General features: G+C 44.9%; 1 protein-coding gene across 1 annotated transcript in view; it reads right to left on the bottom strand.

Moving 5' to 3' along the window:
- LOC115083294 (dynein heavy chain 5, axonemal-like) overlaps positions 1 to 22156 on the bottom strand; it is a 1259434-nt gene that overhangs the window by 1159674 nt on the left and 77604 nt on the right. The window contains exon 11 of the mRNA XM_029587102.1: positions 5416 to 5617. Within this exon, the coding sequence (XP_029442962.1) occupies positions 5416 to 5617 (202 nt within the window). The remainder of the gene's footprint in view (positions 1 to 5415; positions 5618 to 22156) is intronic.

Raw genomic sequence — 22156 nt, 5'->3', positions numbered from 1 at the left:
ATTTAATCCTACTCTCTGTTTCCTGTCTTTTAGCCAGTTTGTAATCCACGAAAGGACATCACCACTTTTCATCATTCACTTTTCCTAGAAGCCTCTCATGAGGAACTTTGTCAAATGCCTTGTGAAAATCCAAATACACTACATCTACCAGTTCACCTTTATCCACATGTTTATTAATCCCTTCAAAAAAGTGAAGCAGATTTGTGAGGCAAGACTTGCCTTGGGTAAAGCCATGCTGACTTTGTTCCATTAAATCATGTCTTTCTATATGTTCTGTGTCCATTGCCTCCAGTTACCTGTGGGAACAGCATCTCACGAACTGTCCTCGCTCCCCATAACGGAAACATGTCAAGCCGACTGAAGGTTGTCGCTGGGGTGACCGGTTCAGTCGGACCTGTCCCAGAGGCTCTGGGCTCCACCGTTACCTCTCTAAGTTGGGGGGTTTCTCTCAACAGGATAGTGATGCAAGCATGATCTGGGCCTGATGGTATGCCTCTGCTACCTCCAGGGCTTTTTCCATTGTCAGGTCCGGATGCAGGTGAACTCACTGCCACATGGGCAGACCGAGAGTGTCCTGGAACTGCTCCAGCAAAATGGCTTTGTCCATCTCCTCCCCAGTTTTTCAATCTGGATGCATCCACTTCCAGGCAGCATTTTTGAGGCAGTGGAGCAAGGTCCTAGGGTTCTCTACAGAGCATAAAACTCCTCCTCGAAACTGTTGCCAGTACACTTCTGTGGTGATTCCTGATCTTTGTAGGATCGTTGCCTTGACCTCTGAATATGTGGCCATCCCCTCTGGATTGACTGTTTGATAAGCCTTTTGACACAGTCCAGTAAATAGATTTCCTAGGTAGGTAGCCCACTTACCTTCAAGAACCCCTCTGGATCCTCTCCTGGGGTCATCTTGTGAAGGGTTGGCAACACTGACAGTGGACAGGCCACAGCAGTTTGAACCACCTGGGCTATCTGCATAAGGCGGTGCAACACTTCCTGCGCTTGTAACACTTCCTGCTGGGTAATTTGTGCTTACAAGGCACTCTGCAGCTGCTGTTGGCCAGTGGCAAGAATTTGGATCACTTGCTCCATTTTAAATGATACTCCGGGTGTAGGAGAACAAACAAAACAAAAAACCCTGCTGGCTCTCCAGCCCTTATTTACTGTTTGACCCCTCTCTAACCAGGCAGGAATAGTCCCCTTAGCCTGCACACAAGCTGGGTTGGAGCAGGGAGGGCCCCAGGAAAGAGAGAGAGAAAAAAACTGCAAGTTTTTTTTCTTAGTGCTCAGCAGAGTCACATCCTTTCTTCAGCTACTAAGAAGCAACACAGCAAACAACTGTTCCTCTTCACAGTCCTCCCTAGAGACTGTTTTTTCCCTCTGATTTGCTTAGAGGGATCTCTCTCTAACACCATATGTGGCATTCGAGTGCTCAGTGGCGTGGTCACAGCCAGTGGAAAGCACACAGAAACTCTGGCTGTGCTTAAAGTGCTCTTTATTTACAGTGATCTTAAAGACACACAAGGGGCAACAGATAATAGAATAGGCTCCTTGAACTCAAGCAGTCTATAAGCTCCCCTGACATCAGCTTCCCTGACCGTCTACCCTTTTCAGGCCCTCAGGTTTTATGCTCAGGGTTGGAGTCCTCCCTCCTCCTAGGCTACCTTGGGGAGCCTAAGCTTAAGGAGGACTAGGCAAAATATCTGAGCTCGGTCCATTAAGGTAGAATGAGGCAGCTTAGTGGTTAGAGCAGTGGGTTATGACCTACAGTTCAAATCCCACTGTCACTCCTTGTGACCTTGGGCAAGTCACTTTATCCTCTTTTCTCTCAGGTGCAAAATTAGATTGTCAGCCCTGTGGGGACAGGGAAATACCTATAGTTCCTGAATGTAAACCGCTTTGATGTACACTCTGAAGTGCCGAAAAGCAGAATATAAAAATCTAAATAAATACACTCCCTCATACCTCCCCTCTAATGTTTGTGCTGTTGCTCAAACATGCTTTGAGCAAATAGCTACCAGCAAAGCCACCCAGGCTGTCACATAGGGCAGATACAAGTGGCAGAAGAAAAAGGGGGGGGGGGTGTACACAGGCTGTGGTTGGGGGTGAGACTGAGGAGGTATGACCTCCAACTGGAGTGCTGGCTGCAAGCACTTAGGTCACTGGAAAAAGGACTGCCCCCTGTCTGGAATCTCCCTGCAAGATCCTGCTCCCCTTATCTGATTTGCCATAGCACGCTCTTCCAATCACCTAGTGGAGTGTCTCTTAGACATTGGAGCTACACACCACTCTCTAGATGCGGTCTGTCCCTTCATTTCTGCTTTCCTTCTCAGAGTCTTCAAGTTGCGGGTGTGACTAACATTCGAGAGGCACTCTCTTTCACCTACCCCTTCCTGTGACAGTGGGCCCACTCGAGACTTCCCATTCCTTCCTCCTTTCCTACGCCTCGCCTCTTAATCTTCTCAGTCAAGACTTGCTTTGGAAGCTTGGCTGTACTATCTTTTACACTGAGCGAGGTGTGGTTTCTCTTCAATTTCCTGTGTCACTAATATCCTCGCCATCGGGCACCCTCCTTGCAGTACAGTCTCTAGGAATCAGGCTCTCCAGACTCCTCACACTACCTTTTCCTCTCCTGTTGTATTTGATCTCTGCTGTTTCCCTGATTCTTTGTGGACCATGTCTAGCAATGATGTAGGTCTCCTTGCAATTGCTCCAGTCACAATCTATGTTGTTCAATAAAGCTACTTGCTGGATGTGTAGCAGTATCCCTTACACCCACATGCTCCCAAACCTGTTCTTATAGAATTTCTGGAGCAAGGTGTACTTGTTAAAATCCCTTCAAATGATCTGAAAAGCTGCAATACTCCCATTTTAACTATTTCAATGTCTGGCACAAATAAATAACAGCTTGTCCAAGATCTGAGTTCCATACATTCCATTGTACTGCCTAGTGTCCCAGATCCTTATACTTTCTTATCTAAGATCCCTTCTGATGCCACTGCCATCTTTCTTGTGGATTTATGCCCCATGTTTTTCTCCATGCCAGTGGCACCATTACATTTGATGGCCAGCAATATATATGGATCACACTGTTACAATTATACATTCTCCCTCCATTTTCTCTTAGACATTACATGATGTTCTTGCTGATTTTGATTTCCCAGGGAACTTTATTCTTCTCCAGTATGTTGATTATTTACTACTATGTTCTCTCTCTTTCCAGTCTTCCATTACAGGCACGCTGCAACTCCTCCCTCAGTTGGCTCAGAAAGGGTTAAAAGTTTCAAGCTACAGCTCTGTGCCTCATCTGTCATTTACCTAGGGCTTGTATGTCTCAGGAGCGGTGATCTCTTACCCAAGACTGAGTAGATGATATCATATATTTCCTCCACACTACCACACAGAAGCAAGGTCTGGGTCTGGAGAGAGGCAATGACGTAGTCAGGAAATGCAGAGGTCTGGGTCTGGAGAGAGGCAACGGCCGTACTCAGGCAATGCAGAGGTCTGGGGCTGGAGAGAGGCAACGGCGTAGTCAGGCGAAGCAGAGGTCTGGGTCTGGAGAGAGGCAACGGCATAGTCAGGCGAAGCAGAGGTCCGAGCTTGGAGAGAGTCAATGGCGTGGTCAGGCGAAGCAGAGGTCCAGGCTTGGAGAGAGTCAATGGCGTGGTCAGGCGAAGCAGAGGTCCGGGCTCGGAGAGAGTCAATGGCGTGGTCAGGCGAAGCACAGTCAAAGTACCTGTAGGCAATCTGAGGAAAGGTGCAAGGCAGGAACGTAGGAACAAGGAGACAGGAACCAGGATCAACGAGGAACAGGAACACAGGAATGAGACGAATCTCTAAGGAGGCAAGGAGTACTCGACCAGCAAGGAGACCTGTTGCAAAGGCAAAGCTAGGGAACGGAGCCTGAGCTTAAATACTGAAGCTCCGCTGATATTATCCAGGGCCATGGCTTGGTTCCCGCCGTAGGCCCTACTTAAGCATTGATGATGCGCGCTTGCGTGCCTAGGGAGAGGCACGGCGCCGAGTAGCTGAGTCTCTCCTCGGGCCATGTGGAGAGGCCCAACGTGAAGCAATGGTCGTGGTGGCTGGACCGGGAATGCCAGGGACTGCAGCTGAGCCGGAGGCACCAGGGGAGGCCCGAGGACGGAGCTGGCAGCCCACTGCTGCCAAAGACGAGGAAAAAGGAGCTGGAGTTACTGCAGACAGGTAAGGGGGCCGTGCCGCAAGTCTGCCACAGACAGCACACTTAACACATTGTGAACCCAGGTAACCGCAAATTTCCGAACTGGTTCTGATAAGTCACTCAGATCTAAAACTACAAGGATGACCATTGGGGCCATGCCAGTAACTGCAAAATGCCCTATGAGAAAGGCTAAAGAAGTTAGGGCTGTTCAGTTTGGAGAAGAGATGACTGAGTGGGGATATGATAGAAGACTACAAAATCATGAAAGGACTTGAACAAGATAATGTAAATCAGTTATTTACTCTCTCAGATAATAGAAGGACCAGGGGGCACTCCATTAAGTTAGCAAGTAGCTTATTTAAAACAAATAAAAAAAATTATTTTTCATTCAGTGCATAGTTAAGCTCTGGAATTCATTGCCAGAGGATATGGTTACAGCAGTTAGTGTAAATGGGTTTTAAAAAGATTTGGTTAAGTTCCTAGAGAAAAAAATCCATAAACTGCTATTACGGTAATTAATAAGCAATAGTAGCTTGTGATTTATCTAATGTTTGGGTACTTGCCAGATACTTGTGACTTGGATTGGCCACTGTTGGAAACAGGATACTGGGCTTGATGGTCCCTTCGTCTGACCCAGTATGGCATATCTTATGTTCTTATGAACCTCAATAGACCAACCAAAATCTTGTCAGCTTCTCAGGGCTGAAAATCTGAAGTTGCCCAACAAAGGGGTGCTGAAGGATGTGCAGAGACCCAGCAGGGTAAGGGAGCATGTGGCTGCCAGCAACCAGTGAAAAAGAGAAGATGCAGCAACCGAGCAGGTGGTTCTTAAAGGAAGCAGTAGTAATCAGCAGCAACAGGGCCCCTGGTAGCCCACAATTCCACAAGAAACAGCAAATTATGTGGCAGGAGATAGATCCTGCAGCAGTTACTGCCAAGTATGCAATTACAGCAAACCAGAGACCTGGTTATAACCTAGATAAATGAAATGAGAATCTACCGTACAAAATGGTTTTCAGCAATTTAATAGATTTAGGCTGCTGACTTTATAATTTTACAAGAGCTGCTAATGATGATCAGGGACAGATTAAGGGGGCATTGAGCCATGAGTGGTATCCCAGCAAAACCCCCCACTCCTACTCCTATTTCTCTTTACCTGGAACCAAAAGGGCCCCAGGAAACTGTCCTATCTATCCCTTCCCTCCCTTTAATCTGTCACTGATGACAATATACCATACCTCTTGCTTCCTGTGGTTTAGGATATCGTAGGTTTTGGATTTGGTGTTGGTAACAATTGTCTGGTAACGGATGCTGAGTTTTTCAATGCCTTCAGTTCGGATATTCTGCAGATCAGACAGGCTCTCCAGTATGCTGCTCATGTCAGCAATCTTCCGTAAACGCTTACAGAAGATGTCAAATTTTCCAAAGATGTAGTTCTCACTTATAATGAAATCAATAATAATAAGAAAAGATATTTGAATTTATGAACAAAAACATAAATTAATACATAAAGCAGAATTTCACCCCAGCTGACTTCCGGCAGCAGGAGCAGCACTAGGAAAAATGTTCAGATATGATGACTGTCAGTTAATAGAAAATAAAATCATAATTTACACATTATTTCTCCTTGCCCCAGTTTCTGAGGACTTTGGTGTATATGTTTTCACTTTTAAATTAGAAAATTAAGAGAACAGATTATAACACGCATCTATAATTATTTCCATTCAGATTGATTTGCTAACATTAAACATAGATTGTTTTTAAATCATTAAAATTCCTCTTTTACATTCTGCTATATTTCACTTCTGAAAAATGATTAATATTTATAGTTTTTGAAAGCTCTTATTTAATTTCTTTTCTTTGAATTTGTATTTATTAATTTTCAAATACAGTCCAGGGCCCACCCAGAAAGTTAGAGCGTGCATTTTGCTTTATTTGATAATTTCGGGTTTACAGAAGTATTTTTTTGTCCTTAAAGGGAAAGCCAGGAAGTTCTGGTTATTACTCTCTTCCTTATCCTTTATCATTCTTCCTTCATATTTAAGTTCTGGAGAGGTATATTTTTTAGAGGATCCTCTTCTGTTTTGGAAAGTAAGTGTTGCTTACCTGTAACAGGTGTTTCTAGAACTTTGACTGGCACATACTGGGCATGCCCAGTATGGCACTAAACCTGCAGCCAGCAGGGGTCCCTCTTCAATCTTGTTTAAAGCTGCAGGAAGTGCCGAAAAATAAAATAAGAAAACATAACGAACCCAACACTGCGGGGCAGCGGGCGAATTTCGTGAGGACTAACATCCTGCTGTCCTGTGAAAACACCTGTTACAAGTAAGCAACACTTGCTTTCTCAAGCAAGCAGGATGGTAGTCCTCACATATGGGTGAATACCGAGCTGAGGATGTCCGAGAAATGCACCAAATGTACTCAAGATGTGCAATAGGCACAAGGACTGGGGTGGAATTTGGTAGAGGGCATCCTGAACCCTAACGGGCAGGCGGAAGGGTGTTGGTACATCAAGTTGTAAAAAGGTTTCGCAAGACAGACTGGTCGAAGATGGAATCTTGTCTTCCGGCCTTGTCTAAGCAATAGTGGGCTGTAAAGGTATGGACAGAACTCCAGGTAGCAGCCCTGCAAATGTCAGGAAGCGGCACCAAGCATAGCTGCGCTACTGATGTCGCCATGGCCCTCACAGAGTGTGCTTTAACATGGTTTTGAAGCGGAATGCCTGCTTGCTGATAGCAAAAGGATATGCAGTCCGCTAACCAGGAGGAGAGAGTCTGCTTACCCACAGGCTGTCCCAATTTGATGGAATGGAAAGAGACAAACAATTGAGTGCTTTTCCTGTGGGCAGCTGTACGGTCTAGATAGAAGGCTAGAGCCCGTTTGCAGTCAAGGGTATGCAGAGCCTGTTTCTCCTGGATTGGAGTGAGGTCTGGGAAAGAAGGTAGGTAGTATAATGGATTGATTAATGTGAAACTCCAATACTACCTTAGGTAAGAACTTAGGGTGAGTGCGGAGTACTGCCCGGTCCTGCAGACGTTTAGTGTAAGGCAGATAGGTAACTAGGGCCTGTAACTCACTAACTCTGTGAGCAGATGTGATTGCCAAAAGAAAAATCATTTTCCATGTGAGATAGCGAAGATCACAGAATTGGAGAGGCTCGAATGGTGGTTTCATGAGCTGACCCAAAACCAGATTGAGGTCCCAAGAAGGGGCCGGAGGGCATAGTGGAGGCTTGAGGTGAAGCAAGCCTTTCAGAAAACGTGTTACGAGGGGTTGTACTGAAATAGGAACATCCCTGACACCTTTATGGAAGGTGGCCACCGCACTGACATGCATTCTGATGGAGGAAGTTTTTAGACCTGATTCTGGCAAGTGCCAGAGATAGTCTAGAAACTTCATGGTGGAACAGGTAAAGGGATCAAGGGATTGAGGAGAACACCATGACTTAAACCTGTTCCATTTGTAGAAGTAAGACTTTCCTGTGGAAGGCTTCCGCGAAGCAATCAGGACACGGGAAACTGGCTCCGAAAGGTTAAGTGGCTGATAATCTTTCAACATCCAGGCCGTCAGGGACAAAGCTTGAAGACTGGGGTGGTGCAGGCACCCGTCGTTCTGAGTGATCAGAAGCGGGTCTGTTCCCAAGGGAATTTGCCTGCGAATGGAAAGATCCTGAAGTATTGGAAACCATACTTGGTGAGGCCAGTGAGGTGCTATCATGATCATGCGTCCCTTGTCCTGATGTAACTTCACGAGAGCCTTCGAGAGAAGTGGAAGTGGAGGAAATTCATATTGGAGACCGGTTGCCCATGAGAGGGAGAACGCATATCTTCGCTGTGAGTGTTGGCTGCGAGTGAGAGAGCAAACGTTCTCTACCTTGAGGTTTTGAGGTGATGCAAAGAGGTCTATGTGAGGAAGACCCCAAAGTTGCAATATTACGTCTGCTACTGAGGGGTTGAGGGACCACTCGTGCGGATGGAAAACACGACTTAGGTTGTCCGCCAACACATTGTCCACTCCCAGCATATAGGTGGCCCTGAGGTACATCGAGTGGGAGAGGGCCTCCGCCCATATCTGCGCAGCTTCCTGACACAGTAGGAAGGAGCCCGTCCCTCCCTGTTTGTTGATGTACCACATGGCCACCTGGTTGTCCATCTGAATCAGGATGATCTGATTGGAAAGGTGATCCTGAAATACCCTGAGAGCATATCTGATTGCTCGAAGCTCCAGGAAATTGATTTGGTGTTTGGCTTCCTCTGGAGACCAAGTTCCTTGTGTTTGCAAATCGGCCACATGGGCTCCTCAGCCGAGGTTAGAAGCATCGGTGGTGAGAATTATTTGAGGGTCTGGAGCCTGGAAGGGCAGGCCTTGGAGGAGATTGATCTGATTTTTCCACCAGGCTAGAGACTGACGGAGTGAGTCGGTGATGTGGACAGTGGTTGAAAGAGGTTGGACAGACTGAGTCCATTGTGACCTTAGAGTCCACTGCATGACTCTCATGGCCAAGCGGGCCATTGGGGTAACCTGTATTGAGGACGTCATGTGTCCCAGTAGGATAAGGAAGTGGCGTGCAGTCAAGCGTTGCTGAGACTGTAGCTGGTGTGCAAGGGAGATGAGAGTGAGAGCTCGCTGTCGAGGCAGAAATGCCTTTGCCTGTAAGGTGTCCAAGTCTGCCCCTATGAATGATAAATTTTGAGATGGGACTAAGCAGGATTTTGCGTAGTTGACGAGAAATCCTAGTGAAATCAGAGTGTGTGAAGTAAGACGTAGGGACGACAGAGCAGCTTGCTGAGTGGGAACCCTGATCAACCAATCGTCCAGATAGGGGTAGACGTGAACACCTTGAGTCCTGAGGAAGGCTGCTACTACTACGAGGCACTTAATGAAGACCCGTGGTGCAGATGCCAGGCCGAATGGGAGCACTCAGTATTGATAGTGATTGGGGGCCTACTAGAAATCTCAGGAACCTGCGATGAGATGGATTTATCGCAATGTGCATGTACGCATCTTAGAGATCGAGAGAGCAGAGCCAGTCTCCTCTTTGCAGAAGAGGAAGGAGGGAACCCAAAGTTACCATCTTGAACTTTTCTCATTGGAGGTACTTGTTGAGGGCACGTAGGTCCAGAATTGGACGAACGCCTCCCGATTTTTTGGGGATTAGAAAGTACCGGGAATAGAATCCTAGGCCTTGTTGAGAGTAAGGTACTGGTTCTATTGCTCTGGACTGGAGTAGGAGGAAGACCTCCCGCTCCAGGAGTAGTGAGTGGTCGGATGTTCTCCACGCCGGTAGAGGTAGGGAGTCCGGTGGAATGGAGAGAAAGTTCAGGCGATAACCTTGAGAGATTATGGTAAGGACCCACTGGTCTGAGGTGATTGTCTGCCACCTGTTGTTGAAATGGCATAATCGACCTCCCCCTGGTATGTGAGGCAGTGGAAACTGGCTGCTGCTCTCTATGCAGGAGTCAAAAACGGGAAGCAGGGCCCGGCTGAGGATCTGCTTGCAGATCGATCACACGATGTGAATCGTGTGATCGATCGTCTTAATGATCGATTTCGGCTGGGAAGGGGAGGGAATCGGATCGTCGCAGTTTGGGTTTTTTAAATATCGTGTAAATCGTGTAAATCGAAAACCGGCACACTAAAACATCCCTAAAACCCACCCGACCCTTTAAAATAAATCCCCCACCCTCCCGAACCCCCCCCCCCAAATGCCTTAAATTACCTGGGGTCCAGTGGGGGGGGGAGGAGAAGGGGGAGGGCGGGAAAACCGGCACACTAAAACAACCCTAAAACCCACCCCGACCCTTCAAAATAAATCTCCCACCCTCCCAAACCCCCCCAAAATGCCTTAAATTACCTGGGGTCCAGAGGAAGGGTCCCAGTGTGATCTTTTACTCTCAGACCTCCGTGTGTTGTAGAAATGGCGCCGGCGCTACCTTTGACCTGTCATATGACAGGTCAAAGGTAGCGCCGGCGCCTGTCAATTTTGCGCAAAATGGCGCCGGCCGTACGGCAACACGATTTGACTGCAGGAGGTCGTTCCGGACCCCTGCTGGACTTTTGGCAAGTCTTGTGGGGATCAGGAGGCCCCCCCAAGCTGGCCAAAAGTCCCTGGGGGTCCAGCGGGGGTCCGGAACGACCTCCTGCAGGCGAATCGTTTTTCCGTACGGAAAATGGCGCCGGCCATGGCGTATGGCCGGCGCCATTTTCCGTACGGAAAAACGATTCACGGTAGGAGATCGTTCCGGACCCCCTCTGGACTTTTGGCAAGTCTTGTGGGGGTCAGGAGGCCCCCCCAAGCTGGCCAAAAGTCCCTGGGGGTCCAGCGGGGGTCCGGGAGCGATCTCCTACGCTCCTGCCGTCGGGGGACAAAAAAACAAAATGGCGCCGGCGCTACCTTTGACCTGTCATATGACAGGTCAAAGGTAGCGCCGGCGCCATTTCTACAACGCACGGAGGTCCGAGAGTAAAAGATCACACCGGGACCCCTCCTCTGGACCCCAGGTAATTTAAGGCATTTTGGGGGGGTTCGGGAGGGTGGGGGATTTATTTTAAAGGGTCGGGGTGAGTTTTAGGGTTGTTTTAGTGTGCCGGTTTTCCCGCCCTCCCCCTTCCCCCGATTTACGATTTTTTGACGATAAATCGGGGGAATTGTTATTGTATCACGGCTCTAACGATTTTTGACGATTTAAAATATATCGGACGATATTTTAAATCATCAAAAAACGATTCACATCCCTAATTTCTAATGTCTCCAGGTTAGAGTTTTTCTTAGGAAGAAAGTAACAGAAACTTATCACAGGTAATTCTTCTTCAGAAAAAAGCAATACTTCCTTCAAAAATATTTTTAGCGTCTCAACTGGGGTCTGTCCAACTACTCTAGGGAAGTTGAGCAGCCTTAAATTCAGTCGCCTAGAATTATTTTCAATGGATTCTAATCTTCTAGACATTGCATCTCTATCTGTTGCTACAGCAGCTTGGAATTCTAAGTTTTTTTTACCCATTTCTTCTAGATTTTTAACCCTCTCCTCCACTTTAATAACTTCATTATGCACTACTAATGTATCTTGTTGATTTTTCCCCGCAATAGTGTTTTAACCTGCTAATTTTCTTTCTTTTAATTCTACCTATATAAGGCAGCATGGATTCACCAGGGGAAGATCCTGTCAGACAAATCTGATTGATTTTTTTGACTGGGTAACCAAGGAATTGGATCAAGGAAAAGCACTCGATGTCATCTACTTGGATTTCAGCAAGGCTTTTGATACGGTCCCACACAGGAGACTGGTGAATAAAATGAGCAGCTTAGGAGTGAGTGCCGAGGTGGTGGTCTGGATTGCAAACTGGTTGACGGACAGAAAACAATGTGTGATGGTAAATGGAACTTACTCTGAAGAGAGAGCGGTGTTAAGCGGAGTGCCGCAGGGATCAGTGTTGGGACCAGTCCTGTTCAATATCTTTGTGAGTGACATTGCGGATGGGACAGAAGGTAAGGTTTGTCTTTTTGCAACAGAGTGGACACGCTGGAAGGAGTGGAGAGAATGAGACGGGATTTAAGGAAGCTGGAAGAGTGGTCGAAGACATGGCAGCTGAGATTCAATGCCAAGAAGTGCAGAGTCATGCAGCTGGGGTGTGGAAATCCGAAAGAACTGTATTCGATGGGGGGAGAAGGGCTGATATGTACGGAGCAGGAGAGAGATCTTGGGGTGATAGTCTCTAATGATCTGAAGTCAGCAAAACAATGTGACAAGACGATAGCTAAGGCTAGAAGAATGCTGGGCTACATAGAGAGGAATATCGAGTAAGAAAAGGGAAGTGATAATCCACTTATACAGGTCCTTGGTGAGGCCTCACCTGGAGTACTGTGTTCAGTTCTGGAGATCGTATCTCCGAAAGGACAGAGACAGGATGGAGGCGGTCCAGAGAAGGGCGACCAAAAAGGTGGATGGTCTTCATCGAATGACTTATGAGGAATAGATTGAAGAATCTAAATATGTACACCCTGGAGGAAAGGAGGAGCAGGGCTGATATGATTCAAACTTTCAGATACTTGAAAGGTTTTAATGATCCAAAGACAACGACAAACCTTTTCTGATAGAAAAAAATCAGCAGAACCAGGGGTCACAATTTAAAACTCCAAGGAGGAAGACTCAGAACCAATGTCAGGAAGTATTTCTTCACGGAGAGGGTGATGGATGCCTAGAATGCCCTTCCGGAGGAAGTAGTGAAGACCAAAACTGTGAAGGATTTCAAAGGGGCGTGGGACAAACACTGTGGATCCATAAAGTCTAGAGGATGTGAATGAAGAGAAGAGGCAAGGGGGTGGCTTGCTTGTGGGAATGACAGCTACTACCTGGAGATTAATATCCTTATTCAATAAACATACACACAGTTAATGCGACTCCAACATTGCTTTATGCTTCAACAGCAAGAGGAAATGTGGAAAAAAGGATTTGCATCCACAAAAAAGCAGGGGAGTAGCTTGCTTGTTACGGCAGTTACTACCCCAAACCAAATAAGCCTGATACTTCACTTTCAATGCACATCCAGCCTAGCTCTCTGCTTCAACGGCAGAGAGAATAAAGAAAAGATGATTTATATTCAGCATCAACTAACAAGGAATGAATTACATAGTCTGGGTAAACAAAAAAGCATGGGTGTAGCTTGCTTGTTATGGCGGTTACTACCCCAAACCAATTAGCTTGATACTTCACTTAGATGCAGCTCCAGCACTGCTGTCTGCATCGTTGGTGGGGGTGGGGTGGAAGGGAATTGGAACCAAAAAGTTACAAATAAGGGCCCTGACCTCAGCGGTCAGAGTAACAGATAAGTATGAAAAAAATAGGTGTGAAGCTTGCTGGGCAGACTGGATGGGCTATTTGGTCTTCTTCTGCCGTCACTTCTATGCTTCTATGTGACTTCAGCAATTTCTGATAAGCAGAAATCCATTGCTTATCCCTGGGATTAGTAGCATGGAATCTATCTACTCTCTGGGATCCTGCCAGGTACTTGTGACCTGCATTGGCCACTATTGGTAACAGATACTGGGCTTAATGGACCTTTAGTCTGACCCAGTATGGCAATCTTATGTATATATGTTTATGTTAAATATCAAGAGTTCTAGGCCAGGACTGGTAGGGGATTCCATTACTATAGCCTCCCCATGCCAGCAATTTAGTGAGAAATTTCTAAGTATTTTGACTCACTATACAGAGTATTGGCATCTCTTTCACCACTCAACTCTCTTCTTTTTTCCTCTTTTTTTCTCACTCATCTTAATGTTAATAACATCTCCCCTTTTGAATTTGTGGACTAATTTGTAGCATCATTTGAAATGCTATTTGTATTTTTTTCTTCTATATTATAATTTGGTCTGTTAATGCTATTCTTGATTCAAGATTTATTCTTGATTGTGTTTGAAAATTAATAAATAAAAAATCCCAGACCCTAAGAAACTTACCAACAATTGCCTTTGAACCTGAGAAATGAGCTTGGTAGTTCCTGCCAACGTTATGAAAATCTTCCCTTTCTGAGGATCAAATTGGGCCCCCAGATACTCCAAGGACTAGGTCAGCACCAACTTGTTGGAAAATGTATTTCCCAGCTGAAGTCCTACAGGAGCTGGATCACCCATTTGATAGACATCTAGCTCTCTTCCAGTGACTTTGCTCATGTCAATCAGTTGTCTAAGTAGGAGTGGAATAAAATACCTTCCTTACCCATCATAGCAGCCACCACCACCATTCCATATTAAACATCCTTGGTGCTGTGGACAAACCGAACTGAGCACCTGAAACTAAAAATGTCTTCCTAGGACCACAAAACTGATGAACCTTAAATGAAACAGCCAGAGAAGACTGTTTAAGTACACCTGTGTAATATCCAGGACATAAGAAACTCCCCTTCTCTCACTGCCACCGGACTGTTTCTTTATGAAAATAGGGTACCCAAGGAGCATCATTGACCTTCCTGAGATCCAGAATAGGGCAAAGGGTCCCCTCCTTCTTGGGAAACTCAAAATAAATGGAGTATCTTCCTTACACCCACTCATCTCTTGGCACTAGAACTACCACTGTCATCTGAAGCAGCTGAACCAAATACTACCGCTGCTTTGCCAGAAAATGACAGGGGAATTCATGAAGATGTCCACCACCTGCCAACAAAATGTTAATCTATAATTGTCTCTCATAATACTAAGGATCCACTTGTCTGTTGTAATGTGGGCCCACTCCCCATAAAGGTTAGACAGTAGTCCACTTGTTTATTGCATCAGAGAGTGGATCTGCAGAATCTCATTGGGACCCTCTAAAGCCTCCAGTGCTCCCTGCACATCCTTCCCTGGTCCCCTTTTTATCTCCTTGAAAGTACTGAGACTGGATACCAAAGTGACCTTGCTAAGAAGCAGTGGATGTCCCTTTCCAAACCAATACTGTCTCACCTCCCTGAACATAGACCTATTAAGACCCACACACAATGCCCCTTAAGCCTATCTTACGGCAACCTTTGGGGCTTCATCTCCTCCAAATCCTTCATTAGCTTGTTGAGTACTCCCCGAACACAGGCTTCCCTCTAAAGGGCAATTTACTCAACTACGCTTTAAATGCCACATCTACTGACCAGCTTCTGAGCCACAGCAAATGCCCAGCTGACATAACTACTGCCATGCCCTTTGCTGAAGTTCAAATGAGGTTGTACAGAGTATCACCCAAAAAGGCCACACCCACCTTTCAGCCTCCTTTTCAGTCACACTTCTTCTGAGGATCCCATCAAAAGTTATTGGACTCAGCATAGACAGGCTCTGGGCATATGCCTGCTATAGACCCCATAGCACTAGAGCAGAAACCTCAAAAGACTGCTTAAGGAGCACCCCAATTCTCCTATCCTTCTCCTTCAGTGCTAAGTTTCCATCCACCAGAATCATAGTCTTTCATGTCACCGCCAAGATCAGCGTATCCACCTTCAGGAACATAAGCTTCTCCAACTCCTCCATGGTAGGGGATACAGCCTGGCCATTGGTCTGCCCATCTTGAGAGTGTGGTATGACCCACTCCACCGCAACCAGCAACCAAGGTTCTAACCACTCTATATAAGGGAAAGACTTTGGATGGTCTCTGCAGGCCTTCCACAATCAGATATCCTGCTTCCTTACAAGCCTCTACCTGACTTTCGACTATGTCTAACTCCACTAAGGCCTGCATAATCACAGATGAGATTCCCTCCTTCTTAAACAGACATATAATCAGCAGTTCATTGCCACCGTCCACCAGAAGTTTCCCCTCTAGATTACTGTCCCACTCATCCTACCTCCATAAATTAAAATAAAAGGAACCCAAGGCAGAAGCACAGGAAACTGCATTCAGCTCCAAGCCAACTCCCATCTGGATTTCTTATCCTGGGTTGGGTTACTGGACTACTTGGAGAGAGGCACACAAGAGACAGGCAAATCCAGCAGGGATCCCCTTGCAGGCAAAACTCCTGTTGCATCAGTAAAACAAATTCTAGGAAAAACCAGCATATCCACAGGCTTAGAGGAAGAATTCCTCACTGTTTGACCTGATCCATGTTGCAGAGTTCCAATGAAAAGAGCATGAGGACCAGGGAAGCCATCTTCATGCGGCTGCTTTCCCCTAAAATGGCATAGTCTCCATCACAGTACGTTTCCCTCCCTTGTAGAGGCCTGAACTGGAGTCTGCCACCAAAATTAATCCCTGCTCTACAGCTGAGAGCTTCCCCTGCAGTCATCCTGGTCCTGGTACTGCTGAACTCCTGTGGTGGCCTTTACATGTTGAGCAGGGCTGCCATACTCAAGCAGGGCTGCCATGTTCACAGATCAGCAGCACATTCTTGCGGAGCTTGTCCAGCCTTTCTCATTCAATCATTGCTGAGGCACATGGGAGATCGCTCCTACACCCCCACCCCTCCAGGCCTCAGAAGTCAGAAGGGAGTGTCTTTCATTCTCCTCCATTCTGATTTCTTTTTTTTAATAAGTCCCTTCATGATCGGCTCATCATAAGAACATAAAAGAATGCCATACTGGGTCAGACCAAGGGTCCATCAAGCCCAGCATCCTGCCTCCAACAGTGGCCAATCCAGGCCACATGAACCTGGCAAGTACCAAAAAACTAAGTCTATTCCATGTTACCATTGCTAATGGCAGTGGCTATTCTCTAGGTGAACTTAATAGCAGGTAATGGACTTCTCCTCCAAGAACTTATCCAATCCTTTTTTAAACACAGCTATCCTAACTGCACTAACCACATCCTCTGGCAACAAATTCCAGAGTTTAATTGTGCATTGAGTAAAAAAGAACTTTCTCCGATTAGTTTTAAATGTGCCCCATGCTAACTTCATGGAGTGCCCCCTAGTCTTTCTACTATCCGAAAGAGTAGATAACCCATTCACATCTACCCGTTCTAGACCTCTCATGATTTTAAACACCTCTATCATATCCCCCCTCGGCCGTCTCTTCTCCAAGCTGAAAAGTCCTAACCTCTTTAGTCTTTCCTCATAGGGAAGCTGTTCCATTCCCCTTATCATTTTGGTAGCCTTTGGGAGACAAAGTACAGCTTTCTTGGTTTTTTTTTTTAATTTATGAGAGGGAAGGTTTGAGGAGGTTGGGAAAGGGAGCCAGACTCTTCTGGCTATCAGACACCTCCAGGGCTGGCAGGCCAGGTGCAGCCAGGGGTCACCAATCACCCAGCTTGGCCCTATTCAACTGGAGGCTGGCTACCAGGCCTGAAACTCCCAGGATTAATTTCTCTAAACCTTGCCAGGCTGCAGCATCTTCACCTCTACCAACTGCTGGAGAAAGCAAAAATGCTGGAGATCTATAGCTGGCACAGCATTCTATATAGATTTCAGCAAACTAGTTGTTCGCTTTCTCCAATTACTGGTAGGGAGCAAAACCTATTCATCAGGATTTTGTCTTGTGGGATAAAAAGGAATACCCAATTGTCAGCAAGGTTAAAGAGAAGGATCAGAATGTTGATGGAGCAGAGCCCAGCAGGTATGAACCAGCGCTACTATCTTGGATCCTCCATCACATTTTCTTCTTTGAATCCAAACCCTCCATGGCTATGAATCAGGAACTGGAATCTTGGGCTGAATATGGTTGCTTGAATTTTGATATGTATTTTTAAGTTCAGTATTGCTGTTGCATTTGGTGGCCCATGGGCTCTTCCTGCGAACAGCTTCACTCACCTCTTGGGCAATGCTGCCAGGCCACTCAACATCCAAGTTCAGTGGGAGGCCATACTATGACGCAGCAGGATGCCGCTCTCAAGCAGCGTGCCAGGATGCCACTGACACCGCTGGATCCCACTTCCCTTAGGATGCGTGCTTGCTGACTTGCACAACCTTAAAGGGACAGCGGTGGGAAATCCCAACAGGCACCCTTCGATAACATCACTCCTCAGATCTTTAAAAGCCCTCTGCAGAAGCTTCCCTAGTGCCTCGGAAACAAGTCTCGCTACAGCCTGTATAGAGTGAGTTGCCTCAGCATTCCCAAGGCCCTGGTCTTTGTACCAGTCTTCAGTTTCTGGTGTTCATCCTGGTCTTCGGTTCTTGTGGTCCTCGTCTCATCTGTCACAGCTCTTAGTCAGTTCTTCTATGTGCCTTACTTCCTGTATTGTTCCTTGTCTTCCTGCCCTGCCAATCTATCCCGTCTTCCCTTGGATGAATACCCAGTATCGACCTCAGCTTGCTTACTAGACCTCTCTTGACTACCACCTGCCACTGACCACTGCCTGACTACTGGACCTCACTTGATTACTGCCTGCCACTGCCTGACTACTGGACTTCTCTTGAACACTGCCTTCCCTGACCCAAGTCTATCTTTAACTGCTCCTGCATGCCTGCCATCATCCATGAATCTTCTCCTCATTAGCAGAGGCCTCCACCTAAGATCTGCCAGCCCCAGCCCTAGCCCCCAAGGGCTCAACCTAAGGGGAACATAGGCTGGTATATACAAAGCTCCAGTTAGGCCTCTGCCTCATCGATTCCGCCAGCAATGGTGGGATCTACAGCACAGAGGACAATACCTTGCAGGTTGCACTAACTCCTCTTTAGTCCAAGAGTACATGCCCACAAAAGATTGCTGAGGCCATGGACCAGGCAGATGTCACAGCTCTGCAGGCCAGGATGGCCTGCAGAGCTGTGACATCTGGACTAGACCCAGGATGGGTCTAGACCACAGGATGGGTCTAGACCCAGGATGGGTCTAGACCACAAGTAACAGGAGCAACAGAACATAGAACATACTGGGTCAGACAAAGGGTCCATCAAGCCCAGTATCCTGTTTCTACAGTGGCCAATTCAAGTCACAGGTATCTGGCAAGCACCTAAACATTAGATAATAATAAGCCATATTTGCTTGTGATTTATCTTCGGGTAATTATCAACCCCCTTATGCTTCATCGGATTATCGATGCAGCAATTATCGAACCACGATCACAAGGCCAACGTTTTTTCGAAACTCTCGACAAACCTCCTGGCCAGACATGGACCAGCGACCCTGGACACGTTCTCAAAATCAGAACTGCAATCAATCATAATTAATTTATCACAGTTCAATCTTACAGTTACACAAAATTCAGTTTTGCAAAAAGGTCTTTCATTTGTTCCTTACCATCATTACGATCCATTTAAAACTAGATGTCATCTATACCAATTTTTTATGAAGTTACAAATTTCAATATATTTCACACAGCATGCAACGAATGCTGATTTCTCAGTTGTATCTCCAAAATCACAGTGGCTCCCCCCCAGGCACCACTGATCCTGCTATCAAAACATTCATTGATTTGATCCTTGGGGATTTAAGTCTGTTAGAACAACATCCTATTTCTCCATGTTATAATTTATCCAGAGAAGAAAATGTAGCATTAAGATTGTTGAATGAAGAAAAATCTGTTATCATCAAACAAACCAATAAAGGTGGGGCTATAGTGCTTCTGGATAAAGAAGATTACATCCATAAAATAATGACTCATTTAAGTGATTTATCTAGTTATGTTCAATTACAGCAAGATCCTAGTCCAATGTTGAAAGATAGAATATCCAATGTTCTTGAAGATGCCACTATTTAAGGCTTTTTGACCCAAAGAGAACGAAGATTTTTAATAAATGATTCACCCACTATACCCACCATATATATGGTACCCAAAGTCCACAAGAATATCATTGACCCCCCTGGTAGACCAATAGTCACCACTGTGGGTTCCATTCTTGAACCATTGTCTATTTTTGTCGATCACTTTTTGCAACCTTTTATATCCCAGGCAGCTTCTTATTTAAAAGATACTAAACACATGCTTAATCATTTACAACAAATACATAATGTGCAAAATTCAATACTGGTAACTCTGGATATTCAAGCTCTTTACACTAATATACCCCAAATAGCAGCTTTAACAATTATTTTGGACACTTTGGAACAAAGACCACGTCCTTATCATATACCATCAGATTTCCTTTTAATTTTGGCACAATTAGCTCTCACAGAAAATTATTTTATTTTTCAAAACAATTTTTACAGATTCAAGGTACTGCTATGGGGGCCACCATGGCTCCCAGTGTCGCAAATTTATATATCGCAGCCTTTGAACAAAAATTTCTTTATGGAGCACCTGAATTCAAGAACGTTTCTCATTGGTATCGCTACATCGATGATGTTTTTTTCCTTTGGAATTCTGATGAACTTTCGTTAGCATCTTTTTATAATGGTTAAATTCACTTGATAGCCATTTACAGTTTACTATACATTATGATTTTCAGCAAATTGAATTTTTGGACATTTAAGCAAAAAAGAAGATCAATTTTTGAGTTCTAACATTTTTGTTAAACCCTGTGCAAGAAATACTTATTTACATTTTTCTAGTTTTCACCTGTTTCATTTACGCAAAAATTTACCCATCAGTCAGTTTCTTCGGCTCCGTTGTTTGTGCACACATAAACAGACTTTATCATGCAATAACAATTTATGATCGATAAATTCCTGCAACGGGGTTACCCTATGTAGTATATCAAGTTAGCTTACAAAAGGGCTTACAATGCAGAACGTGATTGGTTACTCCTTGTTAATAAACATTCTGAAGAAATTCCATTGACATGCATTTTGCCTTACTCTATTTTTTCTTCGCAAATCTACGAGTTAATTTTACACCATTGGCCGATTTTAAAAATGCATTCAATTTTCCACAAACGTCCTATTATTGCATATAGTCGAGGCAAGAATTTGAAAGACCTGCTAATCCATTCTTATTTATCTGATTTACCTATAATTTCTGATTGTACCACCATTGGACACTGGACTTGTTATAAGTGTTCCTTCTGCAATCAAGCCATCACTGGCCCCACATGGACAGACCCAAAGGGGAAAATTCATATTGCTTATGATCAGACAGATTGTGCTTCCACTAATGTCATTTACATGTTACAATGTCCATGTCCCCTCCTTTATGTAGGGAGAACTAAACATGCTATTAAAACTAGACTCATGGAACATTGCAGCTGTCTAGCTACCTCTAAACTTCAAGCACCAATTGTATCCCATTGTCTTCAATACAATCATAGTTTTCAAGATATTAAATGGCGTATCATTGAATTAGTTCACATTAATCCAAGAGGTGGTAATACTAAGGCTATCCTCAATCGCAGAGAGCAACAGTGGATCTACAGACTGAATTCAGTTCAACCTAATGGCTTGAACATTGCTGTCGAGTGGTATACAATAATTTGATTACGATCTTGACGTCACTAATGATGACACTTCTGCATGTTTATAAGATTGGCGTTTCCAGCGCTGTCAAAGGAAACAGAAATCAGGAACGCCATGTTTAAAGACTTAAGATTTAAAAGACTACAAATACAGTAAGTGCATCAGCTACTTCTCAAATTTAAGAGACTTTGCCTACCCGAATTCACATTGATTACATTTATATTTTCGGTATTGTTTTTTAAAGCCTCAAGATAATATATCCTTTTCATTCTGTAGACGCTGATATTAAGCACTTGACAGAACGGCATCGTTCGAAACATGGACCCATGTCGAGCATGTTAAGAATTGAAGGCTTCAGAACTAAGCAATACCAGCGGTGATTTTTCAGATAAGTCACATTCACTGAGCATTTGAAAAATCTTTGAAAACATTTTTATATATCGATGTTATGCCTGTTAAGAACCGAAGGCTTCAGAGTGAAGCAAACCAGCGGTGATTTTTCAGAAAAGTTATATCTTCTCTAAGCATTTGAAAAAATTCTTTAAAAAATTTCTATATATCAATATTGACCGATGATTAAAAATAAGGCGGAGTCATATAGTGATCTTGCACCTACGATGAAGCCTATTATGATTGGTCAACTTTAAAACCAGCATCTTCTATACATTGTGAGCACTTTTGGCATTCAGGTTGTTACATTAGATTCTGCCATAGCGCTGAGTTCAGATACTGAGGATTACGTGATTTGTTGTTTATTAAATACCATAACAGCAGTTTATGAATTTTTCCTCTAGGAACTTATATAAACCTTTTTTTAAACCCAATTACTCTAACTGCTATAACCACATCCTCTGGCAATGAATTCCAGAGCTTAATTATGGACCGAGTGAAAAATAATTTTCTTCGATTTGTTTTAAATGAGCTACTTGCTAACTTCATGATGTGACCTATGGTCCTTCTATTATCTGACAGAGTAAATAACTGATTTGCATTAACTTGTTCATGTCCTTTCATTATTTTGTAGACTTCTACCATATACTTCCTCAGTCGTCTCTTCTCCAAACTAAACACCCCTAACTTCTTTAGCCTTTTCTCATAGGGCAACCATTCCGTGCCCCTTATCATTTTGGTCGCCCTTCTCTGCCCTTTCTCCAGTGCAGCTATATCCTTTTTGAGATACAGTGACCAGAATTGCACACAGTATTCAAGGTGCGGTCTCACCATGGAGCGATACAGAGGCATTGTGACATCCTCCGTTTTATTTG

This window comes from Rhinatrema bivittatum, chromosome 2 (genome assembly GCF_901001135.1).
Source record: "Rhinatrema bivittatum chromosome 2, aRhiBiv1.1, whole genome shotgun sequence".
In the NCBI taxonomy this organism is placed as follows: domain Eukaryota; kingdom Metazoa; phylum Chordata; class Amphibia; order Gymnophiona; family Rhinatrematidae; genus Rhinatrema; species Rhinatrema bivittatum.
The sequence above is the reverse complement of the archived record's forward strand: the minus strand, read 5'-3'. Positions and strand labels throughout refer to the sequence as shown.